Raw genomic sequence first — 17,369 nt, forward strand, 5'->3', positions numbered from 1 at the left:
GAAGGCTGTACTACAACCTTCCCCTCCATGCAGAAACAGGGCTCGCTCCCCATCCCACATCCAGGGGCCCTGAACAGTGTTGAGAACTGGAACGCTAGCCCTGGGCCCAATGCACTGAGCTGCGCTGACACCGAGGGATAAACCATTGCAGCCAGGGCATTAGAACGCTCCCTACCTGGAGCGGGGCTGGTGCTTAGGTGAAGGCAATTCGCCCTGCTAACGCCTGCAAGGTGATACTTTTAATAGCTTTACGGTAATGCAATTATGTGAACTTAGGCAGGCCGCCCTGTCACTGACACGCTCAAGGAGTCTAAGAGCCTGAAGGCAAGTTCTCAGCCTCTCTGAGCCTAAAGGGCCGAGATACCGAAGTCAAATGCCTTGCTCTGGAGAGAGCTGGCACACCTGTACAAGCCTTTGCACTCCTCAGACAACCAAGGTAGTTGTGTGTCCGCACAGATCTGCTGCCTCCTCCCTGCAGCTTCCGTGTCAGCACGCTGTCAGCCAGCCGGGCTAAGTGGCAGAGAGGCGAGCAAAAAACCTCCGACACAGGAGTTGAGAAAAGCCAGCATAAAGCATTTTATTGCAATAATAAAACGGGATACTTTAATGTGGTGGAGGAGGACGTGATGGTGGTGATTTCTCTTACCAAAAATCACTACACAGGGCAGAGGCAGGCGAGTGGGAATGACATCAGTGGAGCAGGAGCTGTGCATCATACGGGAGACTGCTGCAAGCTGTGATGACCAGCATCAAGTTTTGGTAGAGAACACTCAGGTCTAAGTCATAATGTCGGCGACTGGGGTTTGGGTTTTCTCTTGTGGGCTGGTTTCTTTTTGTATCTCCTCCCTCCCCCATAAACAGCACCTTCAATTTAAAGAGTTCAATTCAAGTTCTTGAATTTAGGTAGTTGCGGAGCTTTGATGGCTAAAGATAAAAAGGTCCTTGAAATCCAAGGGAAAATAACCAAGAGATGGAAAAGTCAACAGGTAGCGATGGGGGCAGCTGTAAGGGCAGCCCCAGCCACCCTGGAGTAAGAATACCGCGTTGGAACGGTCCTTCCACAAGGCAGACGGGAAGGGGGAAGCTAGTCGCTCCCAGGGGCCCAGTTTCAGCCAAGGGAACAAATACATTAGCCTAGAACTACTCTGCTTTCCAGAGTCAATCAGCCCTCGATAGCTCCTCGATAGCTATGGCTTTTGGAGCAGCCGCAATTTGTTTTTTTAATACACAATCGATATTTGCATCCAAAAAATTAACAGGTTTCTTTGTTCAAACAATTCCTATCTAAGGTTAACCCATCAGTGTACTTACTGGTAAATGCTTGATCATACACAACTGAATCTACACCCAGAACAAAAATAAGATTAGGAGTTTGACCCCCAAAAAGGTGAGGTTTACGGCGTATAGTTTAAAAGACATAAAACCACAATGCAAGGAGGAGTCAGAAGCAAAGCTGAGTGATCAGACACATTCAATCAGGGTATAGGGTTATACAATGAGTGTAGTGGAATATCAGGAAAAGCTCCATACAGAGTCATGTGCATTTTTCTTGAAGCTGAGATTCTGGATTCCTCCATGTGCCAAACCTGTTGGAGAGAGAAGAGGAGCCAATGCATCAAAGTAGGCTGCAGGGGGAGCCCAACTCTTAGTCCCAAGACCCCTGGAGGGAGCAACTGGGGTATGTGAGGGGACTTGAAGACAAAACCATCACAGCCTGGTTATTACCAGAGCTGGCGCATGCTGATGTATGTTCAGCTTTTGCAACTGCCTCCCACACCTGCAGCACAAAACCTCGGAATACGCCAAGCCACCCAAATCCCTACCCACAAGCCGGCGGAGTCTACTTTCCTTAAACCCTGTTACAGGCAACACCTTCCCCTCCTCCCCACACACTTCCGACTGATGCTACTTCCCCTCCTCGGAGATACGCAGAATCAGCTGTAGAACATGCCGCTCAAGTGGCTTTTCCCACTTGTGTCACCAGGCAGTTCCTGGCCTTCACCTACCCAAAAACAGGGAGTTGAGGAAGGGGCCTCCTGTCATTCCAATTTCATAAGCTCCACATCAAAAATTAGCGTGGCATTTGGGGGGATGATGCCGGGGTGGCCAGTAGAACCGTAGGCGTAATCTGGAGAGATGATCATCTTTGCTCTCTGCCCAACACTCATCTGTGGAAAGAGACAGAACAAAGTCAGATGAATGCAAAACCCCAAACCAGGCGAAGGCACCTCAACAGCGCAAAGCATGTTCTAGCCAGGGCAGCTACCCATGGGGCAGCACCTGATGATAGCACGCGGGCATTCTGCCCACCAGAGGAGACGTCATGCAGTGAACAGACAACAGAACAATGACCACGCTCAGGCTGCTCATGTGCTCAGACCGCTGCCCGTCACGCTGACGAAGTCTCATTGTTTCCTTGTATTCTCCTGTCTGTCTCTGTTATCTTGTCTTATTCTTTGGTTGCAAGCTCTATGGGGCAGAGGCTACCTTTTGTTTGGGGTTTGTACATCACCTAGTGCATGGACCAGCACCTGTTCATGACTACGGCTCCCAGGCACTAGGGTAACACAGATAATTAATAATAATTAGCCCTTGCAATGCAGCCCATAATCCTCCTCAGGTTATTCCTGAAGACAAAGGAGGAGAAGTCACTTGCCTTCGGTGAGTGCTCAGATTCCATCTTGCTCCTACTGATGGATCTAGGAGGTGACTGTGTGGGAACTAATTCCATTTAGACTAGATTACAGATGCACATGGGAATCTCCTCATTCAGAGTTAATGCACCCACGATTCTTGCAAGAAGGGAATACATTAGCTATGGGCATTAACCTTTCTGACCAAGGTACTTCAGCATCATGGCAGATGCTCCATTCTCCGGTTAGTCAAAGACCCATAGCCTCAGATAGCGCAAGTTGGATGCCAGGCTCCACAGTTCTGCAGAGGGTTGGCATAAACCATGGAGGAGATATGCACCTGTACCCAAGTGCCCGACTCAACCAGCATTACAGCCGACAACCGTTCTGCTCTGATCAGGGGCTGGGTTACAGGCATGCTGCGTGGGACATCAACCAAAGACACGGGGACTCGCACATGTGCTGTGTGGACAAAGGCAGCTAATGAAGCCTGCTGTGCCACCCACTCTGAGCTGAGATAGCTCAGTGTTCCACCCACAAGCACTCTGAAAAGCACAGCGGAAAGCCAGAAGTAAGAGAAGAATGAGACTGGGGGAAAACCTCTGACTTGACTTAGATTCCTCCTGTCACCCCTGCCTAGGCACGGACATGTTAGGACAACAGCCACAAAGGCACTCCTGTTTCACCTCCAAGCCACAGATGCCCTGGAAGCCCCACCCCAGCACACATTCCTGCTCATCACATCAGTGGAAGGTACTTGGGTGAGATTTTCCAGAGCACCCAAGCGAGTTAGGCACCCAGCTGCTAGTGAAAATCAATGGGAGTTTGGTGCCTAAATCTCTTTGGTGCTTTAGAAAATACCATCATTCTTCGGGCTACGTGTGCTGGCTCAGCTGGACGGGGAAAGGAGAGCAGTGCAGAGACTGTCAAACGTGGAGGAGATGACAAAAGCACAGACCATTACAGAAAGACAGAAGACTGACAGTGAAATGGATGCAAATCTGAGTTACACACCCTGGAACAGGAGCAAGACCCAAGGCCACGGACCCAGGGAATGCAACAGGAGGCGCAGGAAGTCGGAAGAGCATTTGAAAGAGGAAAGCAAAGGGCACACACTGAATATCGGCTAAACGGCCTATTTTTAGATCCCGGTTAAGGCAATGCACTCAGGAGAGGAAGCAGAATAGGAGATGCCCTTCATAGGAGCTGCGAGAAGGGGAGCTCACAGACTATTTCCTCAAGATACTGGCCCGCTCTGTCTTATGCAGGGACTGCTACACACAAGGTGAAGAGTGAGCCCTGCAGTCAGGATCAATGGGAAGTAAGTATCACGTTCTACTGAAACTGCAGGGTCTCAAAGGGGGCAGGGCAGAGCCCAGGAACCCAAACTGGAATTTGGCCAAGACAATACAGTTTGCATTCTCACGCCTACAGCGGGCCTTGGGCTCCAAGGGACACATTTATTGACTATCTAGCATCTAGGAGCCCTCATCACAGACCAGGACCCCACTGTCCTAGGTGCTGTACAAACAGAACCAACAGATGGCCCCTGCCCCACAGGGCTGACAATCTAAGCATACAATGAGATGCCAGATGGATACAGACATACAGGGGGAGCCCCAAGGAAAACAGTGAGGCACTTTAGATCAGTGTGACAGGCAGTGGTCTGAGCACACCAGCAGCCAGCCACTGTCCAGGTTTTGTAGGCACCATAGCAAAGAAGAGTTTTAAGGAGACATTTGATGGTGGACAATGATTTTGCAGATATTTAAAGGTAGCTCTTCCCAAGCATGAGGGATGGCATGGGAGATGGTAGCCCCACTTTGGGTCTGTCTCATCAGAGAGATAGAGGCCCCCAGCACTGTGCTGGGACATTAGTTCAGTGCAGAATCAGCAAAAGAGATGGCACCTATTGAGTCACTGATACTCTAGTGTCCCACTAAAGGGCTTGGCAGGCCCAACCCCACTGAGCTCATCAGATCCAGGAGGCGGTGAGGCAGAAGGTGACATTTACTCCCACACTTAAAATCCTGGATCGGGGGAAAAGAAGAGAACAGCACATGCTGCAAGCATGAGTCTCTCCCACGTCTCTGATCCTCAGCTGCTCATCTCCAAACAGCCCTCACAACAGACACGGAGGGATACAGCAACACACCTGTGCGACCCCTTCTTCCCAGCCGCGGATCACCTCCTGCTTGCCCATCACAAACTTGAATGGCTTGTTCCTGTCGCGGGAGGAATCAAACTTTTTCCCATCCTCCAGCATACCTGAAAAGAGAAGCAATACATCAAACACGCAGCCTGGGAAAAGACCCCACGCCCCGTCAGACCAATGTGCGGTCTGAACACCCATGTGGAACAGCAGGGTCCTGGCTACCAGACACCGATGCCAAACGTTGCAGTCATGGCATCAGGGAGGGCTCCCAGAAGAGGTCAGTTACTGGCCTCCAGGGGGGTGGCTTTTTAAGTACAGGTGCCACCATGGGATGTACAGCGCAGATTGCAGAGCTCCCAGAGGGAAGACGTCCCCACCAAACACCACTTGCAGCTGGACCCAAGGAATCGAGTGCAACTCCAGATGCTACGTCTTCTCTAGCTGGCAATGCCAGGGGAGAAGCTAAAGTCATGGAGAGAAGAAACGTTCAGATAAAACAGGTGAATTGATCACTCCCTCCTGTGTCAGGAACAGCTTTCTGACATGTCAGGCCACATGCAAGCCTCAGGAACCCAGAAGGAAGATGGGAACAACAATGATAGCGGGGAGAGAGAAGAGCCCTTCCATCTCCTGGGGCTTCTTGATGGGTCATGTCACACATCAGACCACATCATCGTTCTTGCTGGCCTGATTGCACCTTGCTCTTCACAAGGTCAAAATCCCCACTTATTCTGTAGGAGCACAGAGAAATCTCCCCTCTCGCTTATGCCCACAGATCTGCAACCACCAATTGCCATGCCAACCAGGCACGCAAAGCTGAAAGAAACTGTGCAGTGAACGACAGCTTTTCTGGCTCCTGCGCTACTAGCCCCACCCAGACAAGGGGGGAGACGGCAGGGCTTTTAACGAACCAACACTGAACAGCACACCCACGCTGGTCTGCTGCTAGAAGCTGTAACGGAGGCTCTCGCATCAAGGTGTTTCTCCTGGATCCCCAGGCTTGTTTTAGTTTGGATTTGAGTGCCAAAGAACCCACGAGTTGCAGCTAGAATCAGGGACATGTTATGCTAGGTGCAGAATAGGGACATCTTCGACGGGAGCCCTGTACCTAGCCCTTACTACAGTGAGCGCATTGGTACAGTGCATTGCATAAAGCAAGGTTAACATCCTCGGGGCTAAATATAGTTCCTGAACACAAGCAAAGGAGGAATTTCCTCCCTTCTAGCAGTTCCCTCCCTTGCTCCTTGGAGTTTCCGTGACCTTCTTAGGGAAACTTGGGAGCTTTCACTGCCTTATACAAGCAGCAGAGCTTGTCCATTGGCCAAATTTCTTACACAAACAGCCAACCCAGGGATAAGCCCTTTGGGGAATGCACACACGAGAGGAGCCTGGGGAACACAATGTATCAAAAGTGATCTCTGCGCCACCGGGTGTTCTCGTGGAGTCAGCATCGCATTTTATTGGCTTTGTCCTCATCCCACACATTCTTCTAACCCTCCACACGTGGCCGGAGGCAGCCAGATGACAGTCTAGCCAGTTCCAAGGGGAACTGAGCTGGGAACCCACCAACACAAGAAATCCAAGCCATGGGGCTTCCTAGAACAGCCACAGAACTATGGGCTCAAGGTGCACACGATTTCACTAACCCGAAGCAGGGCAATGGAGCGGGTCTGTAAGCAGAACTAAAGGGTCACACTAGCAGTTTGCTACAATGGATACCTGAGGCGCTTTAGCCCAGGGATGGGTCTCCTTCCTACAGAAGCCCTAGATCCGGCTAACAGCAGGTCACTGTGAAATCAACACCCAGAGGCACTAGACTGGAACAGGCTAGTTAGCTACTGCAAACAGGCTGAAGAGCAACCAGGAGTATAATGATTAACTACATTACCCACACTTCTCTTTTCCCCAGTTCTTCAAAAACAAGCATCTGTTTGCCCCAATGGAAGCCGTTTTACTCTTGGAAAAATAAATCTGTTGTCTCGTCCAGCAGGGAACGGTCCAGAGAGATTTCCCCTAATCAGGGCAGACCGTGAGTCACTGCCCACGGGCAAGAGGACAAAATGCACTGTGTGCATGGGGAGAACAACAAGTTACATCTTACTTCAGGATGTGTTATCACAGCAGCCAGAGTGTCTAGGGCCATAACCAAACAGGAAGTGGGTGGGAGGGCCAAGGATATGGGTCTGAGTAGATCCGATTCTAGAGGAGCAATAAAGGGGACAGACACATCCTCGTGCTGGGGGAGCAGTAACCACTGAAGTTCCTCGCATGTGTGAATACACCAGTGAAGGGAGATGCAAGCAGCCCAGGAAATCATCCTAAACAATGCTGACTAGATGAGCTGCTCCTTGATAGATCAATCCATGAATGATTTTTATGTGCAATCGCTCAAATCAGCTGTCACTGACTGGCTGTGTCAAAACAACAATGCGACAGAACGGCTAACACCACACTCACCGGGTGGGATCCCTGCTCGTCAGTCAGCCCTTGCTGCTATCCAACCAGCATTCCTGAGGGGTATAGATACTAAAACCCTCACTGCTCGCCAGCAATGCTCAGCCAGCACAGCCTGCCTTTCCGAGACTAAAGACTCGGCGCCAGCAGATCACATTTGAAAGGCAAAATAATTCCAAAGCCAGGTACACAAAGTGAAATCTGCCCTACAGCCATCCACACGCTTTATAACCCATGTGAGACGGCCAGCACCGCACTGCGTGGTGCAGATTTAACAACAGGCTGGAGCGCATTGCTGTGTGGAGACCATTATTGTAAATCCATTACAGAACATTCCCAGAGTACCTCCCAAAGTGCTGTAATTACCATTGCCTTACAATAGTGAAAAAACCAAAGCACTGAGCGCCCGGCCCCCGTTCTAGCTTGCAGCACCCCAGGATCCGTAATGGCACTCCCCTGTGGAGAGTGTAGGCGAGCCTGCCGATAACGGGGATTGTCTGCGAGTACAGAGAGCCAGCACTGAATGCTGCCAGGCTGAGGAGCTCAGTATCTCGCTGGGTGTCAGAGGAGAACTAACTGCAATAAGCAGAGTTATCACATGGTGCTGTCCATGTTCGGGTCACCCACTAACGCTCCAGCCTACCTCCAGGCAGGCATGTGTTTGCTGGACTTTTGTTCGTTTACAGGAATAAGCTTTCAAATATTGCTAATGTGCCCAATGCCTGGAAAGCAGCTCCATTGCACCAAAGAATTCAACTCTGAGGTCCCTGGCTCAGCGAGTCAGCACCAGCATAGCCCTGCCAAGCCAAACACTGTCCTAGCCCAGGGAACAACAAGCTAGTAGTTACTGCTTGCTTTTATCAGGGACACAATCCCTCTCAGTTCTCAGCCTTCTCCACCTGAGATCGACAAACCAGCCACTGGCTGCTGCGACTCGCCCAAATCCCACAATCCTCTGAGCCACACATTGGGTGCCGCTCCAACGCGGGGAGCAGAAGACTGGTAGTTTTACAGGGTCAGGCTGGACAGTGCTTCACTATCTTCCCCTCTCCCACCACCATGGTGTTCTCTTCCAGGGCTTCCTTCCCTGGAGCAGAACACAATGCTTGACAGGGAGGTGCTGAAACCGACTGACGGAGCGAAGAGGAGAGGGAGGGAACTTTCCCTCTCACTGATTAACACTCCCACCCCCAGGTCCTCTTTCCTCCCCCAATTATCATCATTCTATTAATGATGGGTGTAGTGCAGGGGCCCCTCATGCTATTCATTTCCTTTCCCCTGCAGCCTCATTTTAGCACCCGGCCCTGGTGGCGTGCATTCCTATAGCACGAGGGATGGCACTAAGGTCACTGATTTCCTCTCCCCTACACCTGTGACCTCGGTACAGAGCTGAGCATCACATGGCCTGGGTACGATGTTAGTGCTAGGGAGCAGATCAGCAGACGCTCCCACAAGCCAACTGAAAATTGTAGCCAAGTAAAGGGAGAAACTATTCCCTAACCTTGCCCCCCCCCCCCCCGTACATTCAGGTACAATGCACCACGGCCAGGCCAGCACTCGGAGTCCATGCACCAGTGAACAGCTTCCTGTCCTGCCTGGCCAATGTGTGGGGTGGGGGGGAAACAAAGGCATCCAATTTCCTGCAGAATTTAAACTATGTAAGAGGCCCCAGTCAGGTTCAGGGCATCGCTGTAACAGGCAGTGCCCAGGGAAATGTGGCCCCAGCCCTGAAGAGCTTAACTTTCCAAATATGACCCGATGAAGCATTTTCCTGAGTCTGCAAATGCATGGCTCCAGTGCCTCTGCTCACATTTGTGGCATGGGGCAGAGGGAAATGAACAGGATGCTAGTCAGTTTCACAGACGCTCTTTGGAAGCCTCTGGGCAGCTGTGAAACTGTCAAAAATCAAGTCACTTCCACACTGCAGCTGATTGGGAAAGCTCTAGCAGGTCCTGGAGTTATGCAGAGCGGAGGACCATCCAGAAAGAGAGGGGTAGACTAGCAAAGACAGCTACTCCTTTTCTTCAGATGCTCTGGGACCAGAGACCCTTCCCTTCCAGTGGCTAGAGGCAAAGCATCAAGACACCAACTAATCAGAGGCTAAAATGGAGCCCACAATCAGGAAAGCACCATGGTGGAAACCCCAGCCCCCTCCTTTGCTCACCAGCAGCTGAGATGGCCGGGGTGGGAGAGAGCCAGGCTGCCCACTGGGATGTTGCCTCCCAACCCCAGCGGGCAGAGCTCGGCTTCCTGTGCCTTTTGCGTTTGCTCCTGTAGTGGGTTTTTCTAGCTTTGGACTTGATGTTTCTCATTCGGTCCCTTGAGCAAGAGGATAATGTGCTGCATCTGGCATGTTACTGTTACTGCAAACCATGTTGCTAGCTGAGGTCTACACACCTTTAGAAACAACCACAGACCAAAATCAGCTGCAAGGGAGACAGGAGGATGAGTGTCCCACCCTCCCTTAGCATCGCCTCTCATGCAAGGTTCCCTTCTTCAAGAGCCCCTCCCCCTCAAAAAGAGATGAGCCCTGCAGAATGCCCTGCAATTCAACAGCTTTGGGCTATGTCAGAGAGGAGGGTGTAGTGAGCTCCAAAGGTGAGAGACCCCCACAGAGAACAGACCTGCCGGCAGCTCCAGCCCAGGCACCTCCATGGACCAAGTGTGGCTGCCTGGCCCAGGGCAAGAGGCATTCACTCAGGCTGGCAGTTCCCATGTCGTTAAGGATTTATAGATTAAGGATGTGGAGTCTCATACCAATTCCTCTTTGGAGGCCTGATCTCTGAGATAATGGCACAAATTGCTGACAGCAAAACCAAGCCAACAGGAAGTTTAAGGTTTGCCGACCGGGTTATGTTTGCGGTGCAATGCAAAAGAGAAGGCATTGTACTAGTACTGTGGGGCATCTAATCCAGAAAGCAATCTACCTCCAGCACCAGAGATCCCAGAGCACAGCCCGCTTTGAACAGCACTTGGCTCCGCTTCAAGAACGGCAGACAGCACACACTTGGCAGTTCCCTGCTACGCTTTGCTCAGGAGGCCCAAGATTCAATCTGCAAGTCAGCTACAGCTCCCCTGCACAGCACCCTGCCCTCTTGGTCAGTAGTGCTGGAAGAGGGATGGCCTGAAATCCGCCTGCCCCCTGGATGAACCAGCAGCTTCAGGCCCCTCCACCTCCTAAACGGAAAAGCAGGTAGACGGAGCCCTCAATGGAGAAGAGGCTGCGAGAAATGGCCTGGAAAACAAAGAACCTTCCTGCACTAGCATGGTTTATTGTGGGAGGTATGAACAGAATCATCCTAAAACCCTAAGACAGACACCTCGGCCAGGCCAGCTGCATTTCCTGATGACTGGTAAAGGGGCAGGAAACCTTCCAACTCTAGGTCAGCTAAAATAAATCTGGCTCAGCAGTGACCAACAGAGTAGCCTGTATATAACAGCAGCCATACCTGAGGTCAGAGAGTCCAGCATCCTGCCAGTGACCAATGCCAGATGCTAAAGGAAGGTGTTAAACCCCACAATCGACAGTTATGTAATAACATGCCTATGGGGGAAATCTCTTCCTAACTACAGGCAACAGTCATGCTTTGTATTTATGGCAGCACCTCAGGGACCCAATCATGGATCAGCGACCCACTGTGCCAGGCGCTGCCCCAAACACTTTACAGCCTACATGGACAGATTCTAACCTTCAAACCAATTCAAACGAACTCCTAAGGAGGTCAGTGGGGTGCTATTAATTAAGAGACACTATTTGATTAACCTCCCCTCTAAGTTAACCAGTGCTCATGTTTCTAGACTCTTCCTACAGAACCTTTTCCACATTCACTGCCCTTCCCTTGACCTTTTCTAATTTCTGCCACGTGCTGTAGAGATGGGGATGATCCAAACTGATCGTGGTATTCCAGCGAGGCTACCACCAACTTCCACAACAGCCTGGGGATATTGTCCTCTCCTCAGTGCCGTCCTTTCCTCACACCCGATTGCCTCTTTCTCAGTGCCACTGTGCAGCAAGTGTTTTCACTGAGCTGGCCACAGTGACACCTACATCTCCCTTCCCCCCCGCACTCTTCCTTCCAGTGTCCCACATCCTGCATTTGCCGCCACTGAACTTCACCTTCCAGCCCTCACCCAGCTGACCCTCAGCAAGCAGGAACTTCCTCCGCCTACCACTGCCAGCCAGAAGACTGGAGTGCAGACACCACAATGAGAAGCCCCATGTAAATGCTCCCATCACGTTACCCAATCTCCCACCTACATTAGCTCTTTCTGTGGCTCTTCAATACCCCTCGAGCCTCAACTGAACTAAATAACTGCAGCCTCGGTACGCTTTGCCATCCTACTCTTCCCCCAACTCCAGATCATTAGTAACCAGCCCTAGCATGGATCCTTTGGACTCCTCACAATTAACCTACTTCCCCGTTCAGAAGTGGCTATTCAATCCCACTATTTTCTCTTAACCAGTTTCTAATACATGAGAGAACTTTACCCTCGACTTAGTTTCCTTAATAGCCTTTTGTAACAGACTTTATCAAAGGCTTTTTTGAAAACCCAAATGTGTTCTATCCAGCAGAGCTCCTTAGCCACTGCATTACTAACCCCTCAAAGAATCCTCACAGGTTGGAGAGACAACTTCCCATTACACACACAGTACTGTTGGTCTAGCATGCTTTCCTAGCTTCAAGGTTGGTCTAATTGCCAGGATCACCCTGCCCCATTTTTAAGGACAGGCACAATACTGATTACCCCACAATAGAGTGGCTGATTTTGATCAATTACATATTTGAGTTGGCTCCAAGTCTACTTCCTGGTGGATGGGTGTCTATGGTGAAAGCCAAAATGGGCACTCAGCCAAGAACGTCCTCTTTTGGCTAGAGGTGGTCCCTGCGGAAGAGGGTCAAGGTACCACAGTAGGGAAGCTCAGGGGAACACGGCCGCTCTGGCCCACAAATACAGACTCTGCGGATTAGAGATACCAGGCTACCAGGATGTAAATCTTTCATGAACGCTCAGTTTGACTGATTTTATAAAATGAAACACTTTTGGATGTGCTGGGTCAGCCACCCTGGGGATCAGAGCCCTCTACCACCCCACCCACACATGCAATACACACATTCTATTGCTAAAAAACTGGTAGAGCAACATCCTGAACACATACTTACCAAGCGGCAGCCTAGAGAGACTCCTCCACAGACTGCTGGCAAATGCAATACGTGCTTTTTACCTAAGTTACCGTGTTCGAGAACCAAATGTGTTAAAATGAAACCAAATAGGACAGAGAAACAGGAGCGCTGTGGTTTACCTGCACCCAGCTAAGCTAAGCTGCTTTGCTCTTGCTAATCACATCCATGCAAGAGATCCTGAGCTTCTCTAGCTTTGAAACTTCAACATAATAGGTACATTGATACTATTAAAAGGACCATTCTCAAAGATCCCCATTTAATTATGTTGAAATAATGGCTTCAGAAGTAGATAATATTTGATAAAAAATAACTTTCTAATCAAATGACTCCAAAACTATAACTTAATGAAGCTGAATTAAATAAGACCTGCATTACCATATAGCAATTGTGAGCCATTACAGAAAGCTACATTTAAAGTATGCAGCCATGGGACCAGAAGTTCCTTCATTGAGAAGAGTAGAAGCTGTTTGCACCGCAGACAATTGTGATTTGGGGATTAATCCCATATCTGTGCCTTTAAGATACCTTTTGGGAATAGCATACAATGCACTCCAAATCAGTGCTCTCATTTATGCTGTTCTAGATTCCAGGATGTTACTAAATAGCCAGCGGGACAGGGGAGTTGAGCTGTGCATGCCTGAAACATTTATTTAGGACATAAATCCCCTCTCCAATCTGCACAACAGACCTTGACTCATCCTGCTCTTTGCATGCCCAACTCTCACATGTACTGGGGGGGGGGCGTGGTGTATTAGAGCCCACAGCCACTAGGCAGATTGGAGAGTTTTGCTGGCATGGTCCCAGGGTCTCTCACCACTGAGCTGCCGTTCTCTTAAGGAAGTTGGGGGATGCAACCTAAAAGGAACCACAAAATTCAGAGCAAACCCTCAGCCCCAACACTCACTCACTCACCAGCCCATCTCTAGGGCCAAGAGCCATTAGAATATAAGCGGGGGTGGGAGGTAGCACTGAAGACAGGCTGCTGCTTCGAAAGTAGCCTGAGATCTGTAGCGGGGATGGGATGGGAAGGAAACACTTGACAACTCCCCCTGAATGGATCTGTGGGGAGGAGTTAAGAATCTGTGCTGCCTCAAAGCCAGTAAAGGCTAGCAATAGGGATGGGAGAGGAGATGCTGCTGGGGAGTTCGGAGGGCTGGCACGCAGCAAAGCTGGCCCACCGAGAGCCACTTGACCGCCTGCCAGCCGTCCCTTTGTTCTTGCATTGGCAGAGGAAATGGGGCTGCCAGCAAAGCGGCAACCCCATTTCCTCTCCCCCATCCCTCCCCTAATTAAAAGGTTAGTGGGGAAGGAAGGAGAAGCAGATGGTCTGGTTGTGAGCCATCAGCCCTGCAGGAGCAAGCACAGAGATCTAGCCTCACCGTACCCTGGAACCTTCCCCTCCCCCTATCACCACCATGGGGCTGAGCTGTAAGGGGCAAGGCTCCACAGCTTGGGGGAGGGAGATGGAACCAGGCGTTCCTCACCCCATCCCAACAGTGGCTCTTCTTCAAACAGCGGCAGCCCCAGGAGACTGCTACCTCCCCTCCTTCCTCAGGACAGGAGGAAGAGCAGAGTTTGGAGCATTGGAGACAGGGGAGAACTATCTGGGATTATTTATCTTAAAAGTGACCAAGTTACTGAAGACAGTGCTAATAGGCTAAGCTATAGCAATATGTACCTTAGAAAGACCTTGAAATGACCACTATGAATGGCCATGAGCTGGGAGTCCTACACTTGGTGTGCCAGAACAGAGACAGGCAACCAAGTCATAAAACATCCATCACTCACCAAATGACAGCTGGCATCTCCCACTGCCCCTCTTTACAGCTACAGAGCTGATCCTAGAATTGAGAGCTGCAGGTTGACTGAGCTGGTGTGCCACTTTACATCACAGCCAATCCAGCTTCCAACCAGGAGGGCAAAGATATCTCCAAAGAGGGTAAAATAGGCTATTTGCTTGTCCCAGCAGAGGCACAATGTTACATCATGGAGAGTGTTAAAAGGTAACAGGCAAAGAATGAGGATTGGACAGGAACAAGAACATTCGTCACTACAGGGCGTGCGGATGTGGAGAAAGGTTAGTTGGCTCAGATATTTCTGAGCCAAAGAGCAGCAGGCCCAACCCTTCTATACAGTTTTAATTTTTTTAATTGCTTGTCAGGAAGACTTACAGCTAGGTTTAGTCAAGAATTTATGGGGAGAGAGATAATAACTTGAGCAGAGCACAGAATGAACAGAAAGGATTCTCCAAAACAAAGAACTACCTCTGAAGTCTTGTGCCAACCACTTCAGGGCACTTATATTCTACACTAATACAATTGTGTCTTGGGACCCAGTTAAAACACTGTTCCATGACCTTTCCCTTCTTCTGTGGCTGAATCTTTGGACAGCACCAAGACACTGACCGCATTATAGTCCTGCCTACACTGAAGTTGGAATCCTATTACAATCAGGTTCCTGACACTTGTAATATAGATGGACCCACAGCACACAGCATTTGGACTCCACACCACCATCCCACATGCTTATCCCTTTTCCACCACCAAAGGGAACAGACTTCTGGACTGAGAAGGGTAGAAGGGAAAGAGGATGAGGCAAGTTGCTCGCAAGGCCTCCTGCCAGACCACAGACCCAACCAAACAGCAGAACACCCAGAAATTTCACCAAAGTGCCTCCTATTTGACCTACACCCAAGCATGGAGCGGCTAAATGCGCTTGTCTCTAGAGAACAGACACAGCAAAGAACCAAGTGAGAAGATCCCTAGCAGAATATTGCATGCGAAAGAGCTTTCAAGTTACACAGCCTGCCAGGGACGGCCCGAACACAGGGCTACAAAGCAGATGCTCATTCACGTGCTACAGTGAACAGTTACCCCTTAAACATATATCCCAGTCGGGGGGGCGAGGGTGGACGTCTGCTCTCAGCTCTTGTGGGTTGGTCTCAGCACTTAGGGGGGCACGTACCCAAGGAAAGGCTTCTGTGCCAGGTCTCTTCGTTGCCTCGCATAAGCCAGTTGCGAGAGCTGAGCAACGAACTGCCCCCCCAGCCTATCCACAATAGTGACCTCCATGTCCCTTCCTGCCCCCCTTACTTTGGGGGGGCACAAAGGCCCATCCCATAGCCCCTCCCCCACAAGCCACACACCCTAGTGCCCCCCCCCCCCAGCTCCATCAAATGCTTGGAGCCCCTCCACCCCACAATGCAGAGCTGAGTCCCTACCCCACAGGGCACAGCCTGTACGGCACGACCCCCCACGGGGCACAGCCTATAGATCACCCCCCCCAGAACAGCCCCCCCAGCCTCCCAGGGCACAGCCTACAGGGCACTACCCCCCCCGACCCCCTCCCCCAGGGCACGGCCTATCGGGCACAGCCCCCATCCCACAGGGCACAGACTCCCACAGAAACCCCCCCCAGGGCACAGCCTACAGGGCACGGCCTCCCCCAGACCTGCCCCCCCCCAGACCACAGCCTACAGGGCACGGCCTCCCCCAGACCTGCCCCCCCCAGGGCACAGCCTACAGGGCACAGCCCCCCCCAGGCCCCCCCAGGGCACAGCCCCCCCCCGACCTCCAGCCCCCATCCCACAGGGCACTACCCCCCAGACCCCCCACCGGGGCACAGCCTACGGGGCACAGGCTCCCCCAGACCCCCCACCGGGGCACAGCCTACGGGGCACAGGCTCCCCCAGACCCCCCACCGGGGCACAGCCTACGGGGCACAGGCTCCCCCAGACCCCCCACCGGGGCACAGCCTACGGGGCACAGGCTCCCCCAGACCCCCCACCGGGGCACAGCCTACGGGGCACAGGCTCCCCCAGACCCCCCACCGGGGCACAGCCTACGGGGCACAGGCTCCCCCAGACCCCCCACCGGGGCACAGCCTACGGGGCACAGGCTCCCCCAGACCCCCCACCGGGGCACAACCCCCCACCCCGACCCCCAGCCCCCATGGCACTACCCCCCCGAACCCCCCCGGGAGCACAACCTCCATCCCACAGGGCACAGCCCACAGGGCACTACCCCCCGAACCCCCCCCCGGGCACAGCCTCCATCCCACAGGGCACGGCCCACAGGGCACGGCCCCCGGCCCCCATCCCGGAGGGCACTACCCCCCCGGGGCACAGCCTCCCCCCGGGGCACGGCCCCCGCGGCGGGACTCACCCGTGTAGTGCACCACGCAGGTCTGCCCGCGCTTGGGGAAGGTCCGCCCTGCGGGGAGAGACAGAGAGACCGTGAGCGCCGGGACAGGGCGGGGGGGGATGGGGCGAGGCAGGGGGATCCCCGGTGTTGGGGAGGGGGTGCGGCGGGCGCGGGCGCCCCTCACCGTCTCCGGGGGCGATGGTCTCCACGTGCACACCCATCCCGCTGCCCCAGCCGCCGCCGCCGCCCGATCCCGCAGCCGCCGCGCTCCGCTCAGGAGGAGACCGCGTGCGCATGCGCAGCCCCCTCGGCTCGGCCCGGCCCGCACGCCGCCGCCGCCATAGAGAGCTCGCCGCCTAGAGAGGCCCCGCCCTGCGCGGAGGCGGCGGCCATCTTGCGCGAAGTGCCCCTCCTCCAGCCCCCTGCGCGCGGAGCCGTGACGGGCCGCCGCACGGCGGCCATCTTGGCCCCACAGGGCGCGCCGGGATCGTTGCCATGGGAACCGGGCGCCCCCTGAGCGGAGCCTCTCCCGCGCCGGGCACGTGTCCCAGCGCGCTTCCCCTCCCCTTTCCCCCCCTTCAGGGGAAGAGGAAAGAGATCCTAGGCGAGAAGCCGGGGCGCTGCAGTCACATGACTCCAGGAGCTGGGGCTTGGGAAGCTCGAGGTAGCGCCCCGCGCCCCGATCGCCCCAGGCCGGGCTCGCTACGGAGTGCAGGCGGGTAAGACTGTCCATCGAGCCCCATGAGCTCGCCTCCCAGGGCTGGTCGGGGGCAGCGTCACTAAAGCGCTACAGGGCGCAGCC

General features: G+C 52.9%; 1 protein-coding gene across 1 annotated transcript; it reads right to left on the minus strand.

The window, feature by feature from the left end:
- Window positions 1-552: 552 nt before the first annotated feature.
- On the minus strand, window positions 553-16,874 carry FKBP1A (FKBP prolyl isomerase 1A). Its single transcript, XM_077832128.1, has 5 exons — window positions 16,752-16,874; window positions 16,589-16,636; window positions 4,789-4,901; window positions 2,007-2,168; window positions 553-1,586 (listed from the first exon to the last, which is right to left on the minus strand). Exons 1-4 carry the CDS (start codon window positions 16,861-16,863, stop codon window positions 2,040-2,042), a joined length of 402 nt encoding a protein of 133 aa, XP_077688254.1. The 5' UTR covers window positions 16,864-16,874; the 3' UTR covers window positions 553-1,586; window positions 2,007-2,039.
- Window positions 16,875-17,369: the final 495 nt, after the last annotated feature.

The sequence above is a fragment of the Eretmochelys imbricata genome, chromosome 13 (genome assembly GCF_965152235.1).
Source record: "Eretmochelys imbricata isolate rEreImb1 chromosome 13, rEreImb1.hap1, whole genome shotgun sequence".
Lineage (NCBI taxonomy): Eukaryota > Metazoa > Chordata > Testudines > Cheloniidae > Eretmochelys > Eretmochelys imbricata.